General features: G+C 39.4%; 1 protein-coding gene across 2 annotated transcripts in view; it reads left to right on the top strand.

Moving 5' to 3' along the window:
• The window catches only part of prkd3 (protein kinase D3), a 327,516-nt gene extending 318,677 nt beyond the window's left edge, over positions 1 to 8,839 (top strand). For both annotated transcript variants that reach the window (XM_078229586.1, XM_078229587.1), the window contains 4 exons: positions 1,100 to 1,198; positions 5,669 to 5,936; positions 6,850 to 6,935; positions 7,979 to 8,839. In XM_078229586.1, coding sequence (XP_078085712.1) covers positions 1,100 to 1,198; positions 5,669 to 5,936; positions 6,850 to 6,935; positions 7,979 to 8,152 — 627 coding nt within the window. In that variant the 3' untranslated portion in view covers positions 8,153 to 8,839. The remainder of the gene's footprint in view (positions 1 to 1,099; positions 1,199 to 5,668; positions 5,937 to 6,849; positions 6,936 to 7,978) is intronic.
• The last annotated feature ends 12,243 nt before the right edge of the window (positions 8,840 to 21,082 follow it).

Here is a 21,082-nt window from a genome sequence, read left to right as displayed (position 1 = left end):
TAGTTCTGCAGTGGGGCACAGTATAAACTAGGAAATACAGGAGGCTTGTAAGAAAGGTGCAGCAATAATCATGGATGATTTTAAGATGCATATAGACTGAATTAATCAAATTGGCAAGGGTAGCCTTAAGGGAGAGTTTATTCAATGTATTAGAGATTGTTTTTTGGAGCAATATATTGTGGAACCAACCAGGGAGCAGGCTATTCTGGATTTGGTATTAAGTAATGAGGAGGGATGAATTAAGGATCTCATAGTCAAGGATCCTCTAGAGAACAGTGATCATAGCTTGCTAGAATTTCAAATTCAGTTTGTGGCTGAGCCACTGGACTCCCACGTTAACATCCTGGAGTTAAACAAATGCAATTACATCGGCATGAGGACAGATTTCGCCCTAGTAGACTGGGTAGGAAGACTAAAAAGTAGGGCAGTTGATGAGAAGCAGCAGATGTTTAAGGAGATATTCAATTCTTCCCAACTAAAATATATTCCAGGGAGGAAGAAAGATTGCAAGAGGGTGAAATAATTCATGGCTAAGCAAGAAAGCTAAAGATAACTAAAGACAAAAAATAAGGCAAACCATATTGCAAAGGCCAGTAACAGACTGAAAGATTGGGAAACCTTTAAAAATCAGCTGCCTGATCAGAACCCCAAGGTATATTCTGAAGCCAGACGAGACCCCAACACTTTCCCTATTTTGGCATAAATGTGAGGATAGGATGTTTCACTCCAGGCGTGATTCTACTGACAAACTAGGGAGCTTTTATCAAAACAAACTCTATTTAACAACACAGTCTAACTATAACAAATGAATTAGCTCAGCAGTTGAACACTACTTAAAATGAAAGGAAACAGTTCAAATTTCTAACTTATCACTATCCAGTTCCAATTAAGCGATATTTATCTTATAGACTTAAAACACACTTTAAACATAGTTTTTTTTTTGTTTGCCTATAACATATAGTACCAGTCATTCACCTTAACCTTTTGGTGCCTATTATCATCTTACTTGTAAACTGGGATGAAAACACTTTTATCACCCAGAAAGCTTAGCAGTGTATTGCCTCAATATCTTTTAATGATTTTACCATTTTCTTTTAAGATTCTGGTGGCATTAAGACACTTACACTTTAAGAACATTGTACACTGTGACCTGAAGCCTGAGAATGTACTCCTTGCCTCAGCAGATCCTTTCCCTCAGGTGAGTTTTATTTTTATTTATTCACAGGATTCAGGCATCTCTGGCAAGACCAACATTTATTGTCCCATCTATACAACTGAATGGCTTGCGAGGTCATTTCAGAGGGAAGTTAAAAATCAACCATTTCGCTTTGGGCCTGGAGTCACATGTAGCCTGGGCTGATAAGGACAGTTGATTTCTTTCTCTAATGGACATTATTGAACCAGATTTATGAAAGTGGTCACTGTTACTGTTACTAACTTCTTTAATTACAGATTTATTGAACTGAATTTAAATGCCCTCGCTGCTGTGGTGGAAAATTAATTCTTATCTCCTGATCATTAGTCCAGGCTTCTTGTTTACCAGTCTAGTAATACAATCAGTATGCCGCCATGCTTCATACAGTTCAGTGTTTTGTTAAAGCAATGCTTTTATCCTGTAATGTCAATTCTTTCTCTTTGTCCAAAGTAAATCCCAACCATAGCCAGTTTATAACCTTATTATTAAAATCAGTTATTATTTATATTTGGGGTTCCAAAGATTTTTATATTATGTTTTCAATAACTCGCTTGTTTTATCATATCAGCTCATCAATGGGATATCAGTTGTACACCACAGCCCCACATGTGTTTCGTCTGCATTTTTCTATATTTGATTCTTTCGAATATTGCTGGTGATTAACACAATCAACGGCATTAGTTTGCAGATATCACTGAATTTGTACAGGGTCAAAGCTGAATCAATGTTAATGCCTAGCATCTAGATTAACTTTAATTTGGTGTTCTTGCACTGGTACCTCCCGACCAATGATGACGCTTTACTGTTTAGGCAAAAATATTCAAAAGGGAAAGTAATACTTCTACAATAAGCAAAGTAAATTGAAGTATGTTAAGGCTAGTGATGCTGTTTTGTTTTCTGTTTGATTTTTAAAGAGGATTCCTTGTATTTGCATGGTAACTCGCTTTAAAATATGTGGATATTGTATTAAAATATGTGTGCAGTATTGCAGATGCTAATGCAAATTATCATCCCTATCTCCTCATGGACCCCCAAGTGCCATGTTATGTTGACTTGGAAACACGGCTTTAAATGCCTCAAGTACACTCCCCCATTATACAATATAACTAATGAATCAACAGTGGAAGCTAACCAAAATTAGAAAACAATACATGATAATAGAAAAGTCATTTGCGAGAGGTCACCCTGAGCAGAACAAAAAGGTGCTTAAATTATCTTGCGCTGCATTCAACTTAACGGCAGCTGCTAAGCTCTTGGATTTATTTCCTGCTACAAATGCGTCAATCTTAAAAGAATGAATTACCAAGCAGCATTTTACTTAATTTCAATACTGAAGAGATCGTTGGTCAGCAAGTCAATCTTAAGTTTCATTTCTTTTTTTTTTAAATAAGTCTCTTTTTTAAAATAAAATCTCCATGGCTGTTGAATGACTAAGTGAAAAGCACAGGTCCCACCAATGTAAAGTCACCTAAACCAGGATGCTACAAAATTCTGGATTGCATCCAATAGCAGCTCCATGACCATTTTGTTTGCATCGTGTAATACAGGAATAATTAATGTTTGAAAACTTTAGGTGTAAATATAATTAGTATTCAGTGAGCTAAACTGTGGCACAGATTATGAGCTGGCTTTGCTGACAGTATCATTTGTTTCCCCCATTCTATTCTTGACTGAGACATTGTGGCATCTTGTGCTTTAGGTAATAATTCTTCGTGAGCAGTTTCTGTGTTTTGAAAGATGCAATGCTGGGGATTGCAAATATTCCTGATCCAAGCATAAAACATTAGCTGATTTTAGCTCAGCACATTAAACTTAATCCATCCACTGACATTTTATCCCTGAAGCAGTGTCACATTTTAAGATCTATTGACTTCTCTACAACAGACATTTCAGTTTAATGTTCCCCATTTTTAATTATATTGAATGGCAGGATGAATGATTAAAAACAGTGTACTCTATTGATTTGCAAATTAGCTATTTTTATCCCTTCTACAGAAATCTTGGGTAAGATTTCTTTCAGCTGCTTGTGTCTATTGGAATTCAACCATACAAAATGCTTGTCTTGTGTTCTTGTATTGAGTATTGTGTGCAGTTTTGGTCTCCTAGTCTGATGAAGGACATCCTTGCTATTGAGGGAGTCCAGCGAAGGTTCACCAGACTGATTCCCAGAATAGCAGGACTGACATATGAAGACAGATTGGAATTTAGAAGAATGAAAGGGGACCTCATAAAAACATATAATATCCTGATGGGACTGAACAGGCTAGATGCGGGAAGAATGTTCCCAATGTTGGGGAAGTCCAGAACTAAGGGTCACAGTCTAAGAATAAGGGGTAAGCCATTCAACACTGAGATGAGGAAGAACTTCTACATTCAGAGAGTTGTGAACCTGTGGAATTCTCTACCACAGAAAGCTCTTGGGGCCAGTTTGTTAGATATCGTTCAAGACTAGCCTTGCGGCTAAAGGGATCAAGGGGAATGGAGAGAAAGCAGGAGTGGGATACTAAAAGTGCATGATCAGCCATGATTATATTGAATGGTGGTGCAGGCTCGAAGGGCCGAATGACCTACTCCTGCATCTATTTTCTATGTTTCTATGTTCTGCATTGTACAACAAGGCCGTATGATGAAGATTCTGGTTTTAAATCAAAACTTTAAACATTTTTAATAGGCTAGTGGGATAAATTGGGAAGTAACTGCAGACTTCACCAAGAAAGCATGAATCACGAGTTATAACCAATTCAGTTACAGGTCTTCTGAAGGAAAGGTTTCATGAAGTCACACATTAAATTATTCTTCAATAACTCCCTGTCTCCCAAGTGTGTCATTCTACCAGGAGTTTTTGAGTTGTACAATAAATGTGCCTTTGCTTGTAAGACGGTGATTTCTGATGAAATGGAGAGGTCCCAGACTCGATCTCTGGCCTTTATTAAGTTAGGAAGAGTTGTAACAACACCAGTTAAAGTCCAACAGGTTTATTTGGTAGCAAATGCCAATTAAGTTAGTTAAGTTTATTAAGTTAGTTTATTAAGTTAGTTAGTTTATTAAGTTAGTCAGTATCAGATAAGGGCTGTTTGCAATTGCATTCCACATTCCCAAGTTAAGGGTAAATAATAAAAGGCGAACTATTCCCAATGGCTGTCTAGCAATTTTTATCAGAAGTACAGTGAATTGGACCTGGTCGGACTTTACTGTATTAGCCAGAGTCAAATAATCTACTCCCTATTCCACTTTAGCATAGCTAAAGTGCCAGAATGTTGCTAGCATCCCTATTTTTACAACAGTCATATCCCATGAAAGAATAAAGGGAAAAAAAGGTTCTCTCCTAATAATTTAATCCATAGAACCCTGATAACATTCTGGTGATTCTGAATTGCCCTCATCTGAGGCTAGTATATCCTTTCAAAGGTGCAATACTCAGAACAGTACTCAAAATGTGGTCTAACCAGGATTTTATATAGCTGGAGCAAAACTTCCTTCCTTTTACATTCTAGTCTTCAGTTATAAAGGCCAGTAGCCTTTTTTGATTTTTTTTTGTACATAGATTACTAAAATGTATTATGTCATGTGGATCCCTAATTTCTCTGGATCTCCACTGTTCTTAGCTTTTCCCCATTTAAGTAATACTCCGATCTATCCTGTTTTGGGCCAAAATTGATAACCACCTACTTAACCCTATTTAAATCCATCTGCCCATTGCTATTGAGGGAGTCCAGCGATGGTTCACCAGACTGATTTCCAGAATAGCAAGACTGACATACTGTTGCCATTCATTTAACTCCTTGCTATTGGAGAGGCATGAAATACAGAATAAAGAGTTGATGTTGAACTTGTGCAAAATCTTTCACAGCAATTAGACTAACGCTCGCATTATTCAGAATCCCAGCATAGGGAAGAAACAAAAACTAATGGGAAATGTCCAGTGTAGATTAACTAGGACATTACCTGGGATGAGATTACAACAATGGAGACTGACTTGAAAGTTTAGAATTTTTTCATTTGGAAGTTAAGGGGTAATCTAACAGGAATTGTTAAGATTATGAAGGATTGTGACTAAATAGTGATAGGTGGTAAAATTGAGGGACAACTTTAGATAACTACAGGAAATAAGCTATTTGAAACATTGTACTATGTCCATTTTTATTTTTTTTTTTAAATGAAATTCAACATTTGCACGAGTTAGATGAAGACCAAGGTCAGTGCGCAAGAAACTGGAGTTGGAATAGGTACCACATGGAGAAAATGTCATCTCTTTATGGGCCAAATGTCCTGTTTCTATTACCTGTGCAACTTTGGCTCAGCCTAGCATATGGGCAAAATCTTGAACAGTAATACTTGAGGCTTCAAAATTAGCTACTGCAAACAAGCTATTGTGCCTGAATGCAGATATTGGTGTCCATTGTTTGAAGCAATTCTGGAATGAAGGCTGAACTTTTACAATTGTTCTGATAAGCTCCAACATTCTTCTTCCAGGTAAAGCTCTGTGACTTTGGATTTGCACGTATTATTGGTGAGAAATCATTCCGACGATCTGTGGTGGGAACCCCAGCCTACCTTGCACCAGAAGTCCTCCGGAGTAAAGGCTACAACCGGTCCCTTGATATGTGGTCAGTGGGCGTTATAATCTATGTGAGCCTTAGTGGCACTTTCCCATTCAATGAAGATGAAGATATTAATGATCAGATTCAAAATGCAGCATTCATGTATCCACCAAATCCATGGAAAGAAACCTCTAGCGAAGGTAAGACTTTATCCATTTCCTAATTAGTACATTAAGAATGAACATGATGATAGAAACTGTGGATGTGTAATTGGTGGACTGTAGTTTACTAGCCAGTTGTGGTTCAGTAGGCTGCACTCCATTAGCCATGAGTGAGGGATTTTCTCAGGATGTGAAATTGAATTGCACACGCTGGTTTTAAAGGGGACTGCAATCCATAAAATATTAACAACTAGAATAAGATTATTATGTAATTCTTCAAATTACCTATTCATTTTACATAATCATCCTCATCTACATGTTGCCCCTTGGCAATATCATCTGTAGACATCGGGGTAACTTTATATATGTATATACTAATGGCACCTATTTGTACCTTTGTTGACCCTTCCATTGTCTCTTTGCTGGCAGGCTGCATGTCTGACATCCAGTCTTGAATGAGCCTCATCTCCAGTTCCCATCACCAATTCCACTGATTCCATTCCCTCTCCAATAGTTGTCTTCATTCCTCACTATCTTTGACTCCCTGCACCTGTACAGTTCCCAGCCTGAACTCTGTTTCTCTGGCATTAATTACTCAGAAACATATTTGTCTGGTTTAAATTTTTATCTGCTAAGATTTTATCTGCAAACACTAAATAACTGAGGGTCAAATTGAGGGAAGAAAGAGAGGATTTCTGTTTCTGTATAGCACCTTAGGAAATTCCAAAATGTTTTACAACCAACTAAGTATTTTTGAAATAGAGTTACTGTTACAATGCCAGTAACTCACCCCCAATTCTATTTTTTGGCCTATAATTAGACAATATAAATTGGTCCAGAATCTGATATCCTGTTATCACATGTATACGGTTGAGCATTGTGTGTTTATTTTTGTGCATTGCTTATTTATTGGGATATCACACTAATTCAGTGCATTTGCCCCTTTTGATAGCCATTGATCTAATTAACAACCTGTTGCAAGTAAAGATGAGGAAACGTTACAGTGTGGACAAGTCACTCAGTCACCCGTGGTTACAGGTAAGGTGGATGTTGCGTGATTTACCGGAATCCTTCTGGTTATGTAAAGCACTAAATGTGAATTTTGTATCCCAGCTTTGAACTCAGAAGCTGGCTACACGAACTCAAATGCTCTTTACTGCTCCAGTAAATGGTAATAACAGGAGCTTTTTAAGAATCAGCAAACTATTTTGGTTCATGCAGCCAGACTTAAATTTTTACTGCAATAAAATCTAAATTGTGCTTGATGCTAAGGTAAAGATTTCCTAACTTTTCCCTTTTTATTTCATCCATTTGTTAAAGGAGTAGAAATTATGTTGCCGGTGCACCCCTTTAGCTGATCATCAGTTTCAACATGGTTTTAATAGATCAGGGCAGATGATGCAGCTTTCGTACTGTGCCAATGATCCCAACACTGAAGTGGCGCAGTGTTGAAATGTTGTTTGATAGAATAAACCTGAGCTCTGGGTGTTCCATTTATTGGGCTTTATAGTACGTGTATCTGGTCATAAATTTATGGAGATGGGGAGATGAGAGTTAATCTTCAGTCTTGGGTTTTAAAAGATTGTTATCTCTCACACTTCAGTAAAATGAATTTGTTCACCTGTTGTGTTTTATTAATGATCTCTGCTTTACCTAGAAAAGATTATTGTCCCTAAATCTGTAAATTCACCATAATTTCCTTTGTCTTCCTAAGTTTTTTGATGTTGACCAAGATTTAAATATTCTCTTGTCTGTTTATAGGCGGCACGGTGGCACAATGGTTAGCACTGCTGCCTCACAGCACCAGGGTCCCAAATTTGATTCCTGGCTTGGGTCACTGTCTGTGTGGAGTTTGCACGTTCTCCCCGTGTCTGCGTGGGCTTCCTCCGGATGCTCCAGTTTCCTCCCACAGTCCAAAAGACGTGCTGGTTAGATGCATTGGCCGTGCAAAATTCTCCCTCAGTGTACCCGAACAGGCACCGGAATGTGGTGACTAGGGCATTTTCACAGTAACTTCATTGTAGTGTTAATGTTAGCCTACTAGTGATTAATAAGTAAACATTACTTTACTTTGTTTACAGGATTATCAGACCTGGCTGGATCTCCGAGAGTTTGAGACCAGGAAAGGAGAACGTTACATCACGCATGAAAGCGATGATGCACGTTGGGAAGAATATTCCCTAGAACACAGTCTCCAGCACCCCAAACACTTCATCATGGCACCCAATCTAGATGATATGGAGGAAGACCCTTAATGTATCAAACTGGGCAAACCGCCATGACTGAATAATATCACGGCTATGTTGTGGAACTATACTGCCATCAGGGAAAAAGAAAGCCAAGACTTGTTGCTGCTTGTTGTACAGCACAGCCAAAGTGGATTGGATGCTGCCCAACTCTTTACATCAGCCCATGTGACAATGAAGGGAAATGATGTAAATGGAGATTGAGCAACCCTGTAGCATATTGCAGTTGCACAGGTCCAGACTTGGTGACTGGTGTTTGTGGAGAAAGAGGACAAATGAATGCTGTGAGCTTTAGATTTTAAACCAAACATTCCTGTTTTAGTATTTAGCTGGTTTAATACTATCCACCCAAGTACCTCTCTGGTAACTAGTCACTTTGGACCAAGCCATACATTTACTTGTTTACTAAATGCAAAGCTAGATCAGACAATCTCTTTTCACAAGTGTTTTTTTTATACTTCAAGAGATGGAAAATTACTGCGAAAATAATTGTCCATTGTAGGACAAGGGCTATTGCTTGGACCAAATTCAGTTTAGATATGGATTGGCAGTTTCAGTGTAAATCACAGTTTGTTCCATTTCACACACTCGACTCTCTTGAGTATCTTTACATGTCCTGTTCTCTCCAGAGATGGTCATTGTGGTGTAGACAGATCCTGGTTATTGGGACAGTATTACTATATGAAGGATCTCTTTTTTTTAAAAAAATGACAGTATTGCTTTCGTTGATTGATTGCATTGTGAAGTTGACATAATCGAGTCACCAAAACATTCTTGTGCGTAAGTTTTTAAAAAGTCAAGAAAAGCTGCAGCATCTCTCTCTTAAAGCCAGGTATAAAATTGGCAGACCAGTGTTTCCTGTAATCATTCAAGTGTTGATCCATTTGAACTGTGGTTCCAAATATGACAATTAGTGCTAGAATAAAGAGACATCGATTGGATTAGGACCAAGAAATGGTGCTAAAGGAAGAATACTGGAGTCATACAGCCCACTTATAAACATGACCCATTACACCAGATTAAACTAAAAACTCTAGAGGGGAGCCTCTGAGGCTGGAGCGAGCATGGATTTTTGGGCTATAAATTGTAAAGACCTGTTATAATGTGCTGTCGTCACCAGAGGACACTGCAGAGACAGTTTGCTTTGTACCAGGAAATCCACTACTCAGCTCCGAATACTTGCTGCCTCTGTAAGAAATATGCATTTGTCACATCGTAATAACGGTAGGGTGAACCCCACCTGTGCAAAACACTTCATTTTTGACCGTTTTAAGGTACCACTCTGTACTGCCAGTCCATGTTCCACCAGGTAAGAATGTGCCACTGCTCCGTCAGCTGCTATCAATTAGTAGATTACTGGCAGCAGGAAACCAGTATTACTTTATTCCTGTGTTTAAACATTCACATGAAGACCTTGGCCACATCCGTCCAAGCAGAGAATAACATTAGTGGAAATAAAGGCAGAGAAATAACAGGCCAAAAGCACATTTATTATACCAGGAAGGTCCACAATCCCATCAGAACTGAAATTTTTGGCAACATTTATATTATCATAACTTCAATCACCAGTTATTTGCACCTTCACAGCTGAGACAGTGCAATTCTTGTGTAGTTGAGACTTTTCACTTCAAACTTCGTATAAATGCAAAATTCTCTGAACCAGTGTTCGTGTGTGTGTTGGGGGAGGTGGGGGGAGAGACAGGGATGGTGTGGTGGATGCTTTGTTTCTTGAGCAGTTTTATCACGTGGAGTTTTTCACTTGATTTACAGCAGAGAACTGTCTAAATGAAGCTAGCATAATTTGAAAGGTGTAATGTTGATTATTACATTGAAATGCAGCTTGGGTAGGATGGAGAAAGAGGCACGGTCTTTTTTACTGTTTGACCGATCCAAACTCTTGGAGAAACCACACATGATGAAATGCATAACTTGCACAAAACTGGCTATGCTTTTCAAAGGATAACATGACATATATGAGCCATTTCCCCCTGAAAGTAGCACCTACTAATGACCTTACTGTATGCATTGCATGTATATATGTGTCTGAGGTCTAATTGACGTTAAATATTCCACTAACACATGGTCTTATTCAAAAATTACCTTATCTTCTCTCCTGAAGTTAAATCATTGGATTCAGCAGTTGTTTTTATTCAGATGTGTACCTATGATAAAGTAAATATCTTGGCACCACAAGTGAGATCAGTGATCTTTTGGATGATAGAAATTATTGGTGAAAATCATTGGATTTTAAAATGAACAATACTGTGCATTGATATCCAATCCTATCACAAATAGCAGACAACCAATGCTTCTCAATTAGGCAGGCCTAGAGAAGAGTGCTGATTGGTTGGCGATCACTTAGAGTCCATACTCTTCCCCCTCCCAACATACATAAATATCCAGATCTCCTGAACTCTGAATCCTTTTTTTGCTTAGTGTCAGTGCTGCTGTTGTGAAATTGGGAAGATCACAAGTAGCACCAAACTGACTTGGGGAGGTTATCTGTCTGCATCAGTAGCCTGCAGTCCCCTCTTCATTTGAGGCTCGACTGCTATCTCTTCCTTGCCTCTTTTGTTCCACCACTGGAGACTAATGAATGGATTTAATAAGTAAAATTCTTGGTAAGTTGTCATATTCATTAGCTCTGCAGTGTCCCTGGCAAAAGGGTGTCCTTTTTTTTGTTTGGAAGAAGGAAGAACCTGTGTTATCCACGTGCAAAGTGATGCTTTGCAAGGGATGTGTTGATGTTTACACTAAGCCTCAGTCTATTAGAGTCCTGTAATAAGGGGAGCGGGGGGCCAACCCCCATTTCTCGGCAATAATTATCATTTGTTGCAGCATTATTGCATTTCACATTTTTCAATGACTTGGACTGCATTTTCTGTCCACTTATCTTGGGCCCAAGATGCAGGTAAATCTGAAAAAGAGCGCCACAGTGAATTGGTTACATCCTTCTTTTTGAATCCCATTCATTGCAATGTCCCATTCTATTTGAGAAATCTTCTTCAGCCTTCAGTCCCAATTTGCATTCCTTTGTCTCTCAATCACTAGCTCTGGATTTAGTGCACCATCAGAGATGGATGTTGCAGCTACATACACTCCTGGCATTCTTTTTTAAATCCACCTCACATTTAATCCCTCACCATGGCTGCTAAAAAAAAAAACTCTTCAGCTGTGCCTTAGATCCCCTCCCCAACCTCAAAACTTGTTTATTTATTGCTAATGTCTACCTCTCCCTTTTGTAAAATTCCACTGTGCTATTAGTGTGTGATGAGTGGAATAGAAATGCAAGTTGCTGGCAAACTATTTTTCCGCACACTAAAATATTGGCCCCTTCAAAAAAAAACAGTGTTGTAAAAACATGACTTAATTTAACACACAGTACTGTATGGACCTCTGAGTTCATTTGAAAACCTGTCTATTTTAAGATGCTGTAACTTCATTTTTTCTAAGATAAGTTCAACTGATTTGCAGCTAACAGAAAAATAATTGCTACAACTTTAAAAAAAGAATTGCAATGGAAGATAATCAATACTGTCAAATGGTGTCTGTTAATCAAATTGGATTTAAAGAAAAGGTTTGTATATGAGGGAACAATGTGTAGAATTAAGAACGTAGACTTCCTACGGAGTATTTTGACGTTAAAAGTTTCCGGCACATTCATGACGCTGTTTGAGAGGATAGTCGTAGAGCAATTAGAATAGGTGAATAAGCTACGATTTTATCCTTATGCAATGCGAGAAAGATTTTCCATCGTTTTGTATGCTTAGATTTTATACAAATGCACAGGGACCACTAAATTTGAATACTGCTTGCTATAATGTTTGTTGCTATTGGAATACCAGAAAAAGGCTAGATCATGACATTCTGAAGCACCAGCTGCAACGAGACCAAGACTTTACCTGAGACATTTCATTTTGTTTGCAATTTGTGAACTTGCTGCCTGCAAGGTTGAATAAATGAGTTTTAAGTATTTTTTTGAGGGGGAAGGAGCCCCCATTTTATGCTTTAGTTTTAGACTGATTTTGCTTTTATGTGTGTATTTAAGTGTGCTATACTTTTTGTCCTGTGTTATTTGACTAAATAAATTGTGCACTCCAATACTGGAAGATAATATAAGGAGTGAAGCAACCTGGTTATAGACACAAACATTCCCAAAAATAAACTTTACCCCAGTGGCTTTAGCTCTGGTTTCATAAATATAGTTTTATATGTTGAAAGTGTGATGTCTGTTGTCTTCTTTGCTCTAGCCATTTGATTTTAAGTGCAATTTTGGCAAAGGAAAAACATTTAACTTTAGAGTCTATTTTAAAGATTTAAGATATTGTCAAGAACAAGGTTTACCTTATTTTCTGAACCTATTATGATTAGGGGTGTGCAAATTTACCTGTATTTGGATTGTGACCTTGTGTATTCAAGTTATTATCAAATGTTAATAAATGGAACACAGCTGAAAAGATATGTCATCCGGCATATTTTGTACAGCCAGATGCTTATGTTGTGGATTCTGCCAGGAGAACAGTTTTTGCTTAGCACCAGAGTTTGGCTGCACACACCTAATTATCAACCAAAACCAAAACTGGGCACTAGAAAAGGTACAGAAACAAAGTTACCACATTGGTGGAGCAAAGAATGTGAAATTCAAGTTTCCCTCTAAATTTGAGTTGATTTAGGAAATTATCTTGAAATGCAAAACCTGCATGGTTATTAATCATGGTCAATGTAAAAAAAAAATGCTTTTGCATTCCTTATCTTTTACCTATTTAATAGGGTTCTTTATTTCCATTGTTGCTTTTTTCCTTAAGACGTGCTGAATGTTCTAAAGTTGGTTTGTCAAGGCTAGTAAATGCTACATTATGCTTGGTAGCTCTAGTAAATTAAATTGTGTTTGTAATTTGTGCACTCCCAATTACATGAACAAGCAACTGCTTCCAATCTTACTGTTTGTTATCTAATTTTAGTGATGTGCCAGTGCGGCAGCATCTTGTGGTCCAATCCAGTGTGCTCAACAACATTGAGCTACAGGCAATGAACAAACTAATGCAACTCTGCACCATTTAAAGTGGTTAAAATCCACATGTTATAAGTCAGAACTACCTAGAATTAAAAGAAAACACATTTTGAAAGGCATTTGTTTAAATTAATCATCCTGACATTTAATATTGATCTAATGCATCATCGTTCCCTCTGATAATTAATAACAATTCAACTCCACTTTAAAAACTGCACTGTAGATAAAAGATTGGAACAGTTCTTGGCTCAGCAATGCATAGAGAATAAGCAGATGTTTGAAAAGATTGTTCACAAATTATGTACTGTGACAAATTAGAATGGACCAGCGGTGTCAGTAAATCTTATTACCAATAAATCATGCTACAGCATGATTTGAGATATGTATGTCATATTACCCATGCCATATTCCTGGGTTCTGGTACAGACTATAATAACAAAACTGCTACAAGTTTCCACTTTTATTAACATTTTGTCCCAAAAAGTTAATTGCAGCTTGCAGTTCAAGGGCTAAAAATGAAAGATGAAACCAATTTGTTCTGTTAATTTAGATTTTGGGACATTTTATGTTAAAGGCGCTTTATAAATACCTGTTGTAGAATTATTTTTTGCATTGGCTTGTCCTGCAATAATTGTTGCCTTTGTGTGTTTGCTTCTGTGCGATTTAAAAAGAAATTCAATTTTTGCATGCCCAGTTTTATGCTGAATAGTCATGAGATACTGGAGGTGATTTAATAAGGGCTCTCCAGCATCTTTACACTGCACTTTAGCTGGTCAGTGTAGTTGCTGTGGTCCGTACTCATTGTTGTGAAGTGTAATGGAAATTAAGGAACCATAGACTTTAGACAACAGCACAAAGGACCAAATGATGGTGTCTGTTAGGGAAATATTTACAGGCTATTCCTGAGAATCTTTACATCATCAGTGTTGCCACTGGCTTGGCAGGAGTCTTATGGAAAAGTGTTTTTGTATATTTTAGTACCTACAGTTTAATAAAACTCTAATTGTAATTTCAGATTGTGCTAATTTTACTTATTTATTGCAAATTGCAGGTGTTTACAGAGCTCAAACAACAACACGTTTCTATTTGAAGGATAGCCCCAAAACATTTCACTAAAAGACACAAGGAAATTAGCAGCATTGTCATGAAGGAAGAGATTTGGAGGAGAGAACAAAAGGTTGGGTCTTAAGAAAGTTTTTCAAGGTAGACATGTCAAGAAGTGAAAATGATTCAGGGAGGGAATACCAGACAGTAAGGCTAAGACAGCTAAAGGCTCTGTTGCCAATCTTTGGACAAAGGAGTGGGAGGAAGCTCAAATGCACAAGCCATCAGAATCAGGAATGGAGTACACAGGTATATGTGGTTTGGTTGTGATTATAAATGCATTATGCTGAAGGGCAGTAAAGGAATGTGGATCGAGTTGATGGGTGAGTAGGATTGTGAGACACAATGAGAGAGACGGGTTGTGGACAAGGTGGAGCAGGCCAGCAAGGAGAGCACTGAAAAAATTACGTTTGGAAGTGACAAAGGAGCGAATAATGTCAGCGAAGAGGTAGAGGTAGGAGTCAGAGTCATGGAGGTTTACAGCATGGAAACAGTCCCTTCGGCCCAACTTGTCCATGCCGCCCTTGTTTTTTAAAACCCCTAAACTAATCCCAATTGCCCGCATTTGGCCCATATCCCTCTATACCCATCTTACCCATGGAACTATCTAAATGCTTTTTAAAAGATAAAATTGTACCTGCCTCTACGACTACCTCTGGCAGCTTGTTCCAGACACTCACCACCCTCTGTGTGAAAAAATTGCCCCTCTGGACACCTTTGTATCTCTCCCCTCTCACCTTAAACCTATGCCCTCTAGTTTTAGACTCCCCTACCTTTGGGAAAAGATATTGACTATCCACCTTGTCTATGCCCCTCATTATTTTATAGACCTCTATAAGGTCACCTCTCAGCCTCCTACGCTCCAGAGAAAATGTCCCAGTCTATTCAGCCTCTCCTTATAACTCAATCCATCAAGTCCCGGTAGCATCCTAGTAAATCTTTTCTGCACTCTTTCTAGTTTAATAATATCCTTTCTATAATAGGGTGACCAGAATTGCACACAGTATTCCAAGTGTGGCCTTACCAATGTCTTGTACAACTTCTACAAGATGTCCCAACTCCTGTATTCAACGTTCTGACCGATGAAACCAAGCTTGCCGAATGCCTTCTTCACCACACTGTCCACCTGTGACTCCACTTTCAAGGAGCTATGAACATGTACCCCCAGATCTCTTTGTTCTGTAACTCTCCCCAACGCCCTACCATTAACTGAGTAAGTCCTGCCCTGGTTCAATCTACCAAAATGCATCACCTCGCATTTGTCTAAATTAAACTCCATCTGCCATTCATCAGCCCACTGGCCCAGTTGATGAAGATCCCGCTGCAATTGGAGATGACTTTCTTCACTGTCCACCATGCCACCAATCTTGGTGTCAGCTGCAAACTTACTAACCATGCCCCCTATATTCTCATCCAAATCATTAATATAAATGACAAATTACAGTGGGCCCAGTACTGATTCCTGAGGCACACCGCTGGTCACAGGCCTCCAGTTTGAAAAACAACTCTCCACAACCACCCTCTGGCTTCTGTCAAGAAGCTAATTTTGTATTCATTTAGATACCTCACCCTGGATCCCGTGAGATTTAACTTTATGCAACAACTTACCATGCGGTATCTTGTCAAAGGCGTTGCTAAAGTCCATGTAGACAACATCAACTGCACTGCCCTCATCTACCTTCTTGGTTACCCCTTCAAAAAACTCAATCAAATTTGTGAGACATGATTTTCCACTCACAAAGCCATGCTGACTGTCCCTAATCAGTCCTTGCATCTCTAAATGCCTGTAGATCCTGTCTCTCAAAATACCTTCCAACAATTTACCCACCACAGATGTGAGGCTCACTGGCCTGTAGTTCCCAGGCTTTTCCCTGCAGCCCTTTTTAAACAAAGGCACAACATTTGCCACTCTCCAATCTTCAGGCACCTCACCTGTGACTATCGATGATTCAAATATCTCGGCTAGGGGACCCGCAATTTCCTCCCTAGCCTCCCACAATGTCCTGGGATATACCTCATCAGGTCCTGCAGATTTATCTACCTTGATGCGCTTTAAGACTTCCAGCACCTCCTTCTCTGTAATATGTACACTCCTCAAGACAGGAAGAGCAGTAAGAGGTAGCGGATGTGGAAGAATTTGCTCTTGGTGATGGAAAAGATGCGGGGTTTAAAGTCAGCTCCTTTTCAAAAAGGATACCAAGATTGTGAAAGGTTGAGCTTTCAATGTTAGGGTGGCCAGAGAAGGAATTAATAGAAGCAATGAAGTGGAGTTCGTGCATACGAGGGATGGTGGCTGCTGAAGATGTCTTTACAGACTTCCAGATGTTAAACTGATCTAATTCATCTAGGACTTGGATGTCGCACAAGCAGTCTGATGGCATGGAAATGGTTGAGAGGTAAAGTGAAGAGAAATGGAGCTGGTATACAATATGAAAGCTGACTCTGCCTACAGTTAATGTCATTGGGGGCAATATCTGAAGGAAAAAAGAGGGAGGCCAAGAATTGATCCTTGGGGAACTGTCCCAGTCACAAACAATGTAGCACTGGCTAGGGCTGTTATTGATGAGTAGAAGCCAAACTGGGAGTGTTAATGGAAAGGGGGCTCAGAGATAGAAGACACGGGGCTGGACTTTATGTGCTCCCATCAGATGTGTTTTTTGGCAGCTGGGGGTAGGGGGGATGTAAAATAGCCCATCACCTTGCAAACTATGGCTGACTGGCATAATATGCGAAGTGAATCGATGCTAAAATCACTAGCCTTATATAAATAAGTAGGCAAGCCTACTGACCTGGATAATATGCTGCCCATGTCATAATATGACTGGCATAGGAAGGTAAGCAGGAGTGGGCAGACTGAGGCCATAGGGCAGGGATGGAAGGGGGGGGGGGCACCTCAGTCAGGGGGGTCCACCCTAAGATGTCACCGCCCCCCCCCCCCCCACTTCTTTCTGCATCACTTGCCCTCCAAAACCCAGCCCATATTCCCACCTGGGGCTCTAGGAACCCTCCCTGTCCTAAATCACAGGATTTACCTTTCACTACAGAGCTCTGGCGCTGCTGGACAATCAGATTGGCTGGGGCCAAAGTTCCAACCACTTTAGCCCGCCCTAAGCATGCTATAGCTGTGGCGCGGGTTTCTTCCAGTTGTGTTAGCTTCTAACTGACTTTCCTTTTGGGGTGGGGTGAGGTAGCAGTCCACCCTTCCACCCATGCCACCTGTAAAATGCAACCCCATGGGTACAAAAACCTTAGGAAGTGTGGTGTTGGATGAATAGATCAGGAGTAGGTTTTGTGAGAAAAGGGTGATGGTTGGACTTGCGGAGAGCGAAGAGCATTGTCGGGCAATACAGTAGGATATAGATGGGCTGGAAAATTGGGCGGAGAGGGGCAGATGGAGTTTAATCCGGATAAATGCGAAGTGATGCATTTTGGAAGAAATAATGTAGGGAGGAGTTATACAATAAATGGCAGAGTCATCAAGAGTATAGAAACACAGAGGGACCTAGGTGTGCAAGTCCACAAATCCTTGAAGGTGGCAACACAGGTGGAGAAGGTGGTGAAGAAGGCATATGGTATGCTTGCCTTTATAGGACGGGGTATAGAGTATAAAAGCTGGAGTCTGATGATGCAGCTGTATAGAACGCTGGTTAGGCCACATTTGGAGTACTGCGTCCAGTTCTGGTCGCCGCACTATCAGAAGGACGTGGAGGCGTTAGAGTGCAGAGAAGGTTTACCAGGATGTTGCCTGGTATGGAGGGTCTTAGCTATGAGGAGAGATTGGGTAAACTGGGGTTGTTCTCCCTGGAAAGACGGAGAATGAGGGGAGATCTAATAGAGGTGTACAAGATTATGAAGGGGATAGATAGGGTGAACGGTGGGAAGCTTTTTCCCAGAAGTGATGTTCACGAGGGGTCACGGGCTCAAGGTGAGAGGGGCGAAGTATAACTCAGATATTAGAGGGATATTTTTTACACAGAGGGTGGTGGGGGCCTGGAATGCGCTGCCAAGTAGGGTGGAGGAGGCAGGCATGCTGACATCGTTTAAGACTTACCTGGATAGTCACATGAGCAGCCTGGGAATGGAGGGATACAAACGATTGGTCTAGTTGGACCAGGGAGCGGCACAGGCTTGGAGGGCCGAAGGGCCTGTTTCCTGTGCTGTACTGTTCTTTGTTGTTTTCAAAGGGAAAGAAGGTGAAGAGGAAACAAACTATTGATGTCAGCTCGCATAAGTGTCAGAAAGGAGAGTGTTGCATGATCAGCAATTGCTTGGAAAAGACTTTGCGGATGAAGATAGTGGAACTGATTGACTAAAGTGAGCTTTCCCATGGCAGGGTGGGTAATGTTAAAAGGACAGATTTCAAGTCTAGAATGGTTTGGAATCTGGGAGCAGTTTGAAGGGCAGTGGTAGGAAAAGAAGGTAGAGTCAGTTCTATCAATGATTTCAATCTTACAAGATGCATTTTATGTTTCAGATGAGATTTGGGAAGATAATGTAAATACACTGAAGAAACAGCTAACTCAAATTGGGGATTAAGTAGTTCAGGAACACAAAACAAGTTTGAGAATCTTTGCTCCAGCACAAATTTGTTCGTATACTTCAGCACCAACTGGACAGCATCACCCAAACAGCCAGATATATCAATGCATTTGGAGGTTCACTTCTTGCTTCGATATGGTGATATTATGATGAGAGCTTTTATTCACTGACTCTAAGGCTTCATTATAAATGAAATTCAGAAAAAGAAATTCTCTTTGTCATTAAGAAACACCGCTCTAAATTCTAGTTTAATCCATATTTCATATGTTAGAATATGTCAACATAAACACACTGGCTGCCACATAAACGCAGTACAAAACATAGAATCATAGAAATTCATAGCACAGAAGGAGACCATCTGGCTTATCATATCTCTGTCTGCCAAGAAAGTCCCATTCAGCCTAATCCCACTTTTCAGCTCTTGGTCCATAGTCTTGTGGGTTACAGCATTTCAAGTGTACATTCAAGTCATTTTTAAATGTGATGATTGTTTTAACCTCTACCACACTTTCAGGAAGAGTTTTCCAGATCCCCAGCATCTTCTAGAAAAGTTCTCAATACCCCTCTAATTTTTCTACCAATTAATTTAAATCTATATACCCTGGTTATTGACCCCTCGGCTAAAAATAGAGCCTTCTTTTCCACTTTACCAGGCCTCTCAATTTTATACACCTTAATTAATTCTCCCCTCACCCTCCTCTGTTCCAAAGAAATCAACCTCAGTCTATCCAATATTTCCTTACAGCTAAAGTTGTCCATTACTGACAACATTCACATATATATCTGTATTCTCGCTAGTCCGATCACATTCTGTATTGTGATGACCAGAACTGTCCGGGTTAACCTTAGTTGTGGTCTACAGTTTAAGCATTAATTTCACTAGTCATATATTGTATACCTCAATCAATATTCCACCTTAATCACAACTACCTGTCCTGTTACTTTGCAAAGTCTATGTTCTTCGACAATTCTCAGTATCCTACTAATTGCGCATTCCGTTGTCTTGTTTGCCCTCTGCAATTGCATTATCTCACTTCTCTGGATTGAAAAACATTTACCACTTTTCTGCCCTCCTGACAAGCCCATTGATATCTTTGTGCAGTCTACTGTTTTTTTCCTCATTTTTAGCTACATGGCTAATTCTTGCATCATCTCCAAACTTCTTAATCATGCTCCCTACATTTAAGTCAAATTCACTGATCAATAGCAGACAAAGAAGGGAACCTAATTCTCAGCCCTGCGGAATCCCATTATAAGTAGACTTCTGTCAACCATTATCCTTTGCCACTGAGCCAATTTTGAATATGTTTGCCACATGCCCTTGGGATCCCATGTGCTTTTACTTTCCATTATCTTGTCAAAAGCCTTGCTAAAATTCTTGCTACCTTCTCAAAAGATTCAGCCAGGTTAGTCAAACAACCTTCCCTTAAACCCATGTCAGTTATCCTTGCTGAATCTGTGCCTTTTTAAATGGTGATTAATACTGTACCTTAAATGTTTCCAATGATTTGCTCACCACCGAGGCTATGCTATGCTGCAATTACACAGTCTATCCCTTTTTCAATGATAGCACAACATTAGCAATTGCCTTGTCCTCCAGCACCACCTTTGAAACCGGAGAGTATTGAAAAATAATGGTCAGAGTCTGCTATTTCCATCCTTCCGTCTCTTGACAATCCGGAATGCATTTCAACATTGGGAATTTTTCTACTTGCTAAGATGCTAAACTTAATATTTCATCTTTCACTATGTTTATCCCATTCAATGTTTCACTTTTCCTCATCCACAATGTCTGTATTGTTACCCATTTTTTGAGCAGACACAATATTCATTGATAACTTTGCCCATATATTCCTCCTCCACGCATAGGTTGCCTTTTTGACCTCTAATTGGCCTCCACTCTTTCCTTAATGATTCTCTTGAAATGTATACATTTCTAAAACATCTTTGGAGGCTTCCATGATGTTACTTGCCCATTTTTTGTGTCCTCTCTTGCTTGCACCTTAACATCCAGGAACTCTAGGTTTTGTTGTTCTATCCTTTGTGAGAACATTTTTTTTTCTGAATCCTCACTATTTCCACTTTGCTCTGCCACTGATTTACCTTTAAGTTCATGTTTGCAGTCCACTTTTATTGAGTCACATCTCAGCTTCATAGAATTTGCCTTTTTTCCAATTAAGAATTAATACTGCCGAGTTATTTTTCTCCTTTTCTTTAATTATGCTAAATCTAATTGAATAATTATCACTACCACCAAAATGTTCTCCCATTGACAATCCATTCTT

The sequence above is a fragment of the Mustelus asterias genome, chromosome 15 (genome assembly GCF_964213995.1).
Source record: "Mustelus asterias chromosome 15, sMusAst1.hap1.1, whole genome shotgun sequence".
NCBI classification, from domain to species: domain Eukaryota; kingdom Metazoa; phylum Chordata; class Chondrichthyes; order Carcharhiniformes; family Triakidae; genus Mustelus; species Mustelus asterias.
The sequence above is the reverse complement of the archived record's forward strand: the minus strand, read 5'-3'. Positions and strand labels throughout refer to the sequence as shown.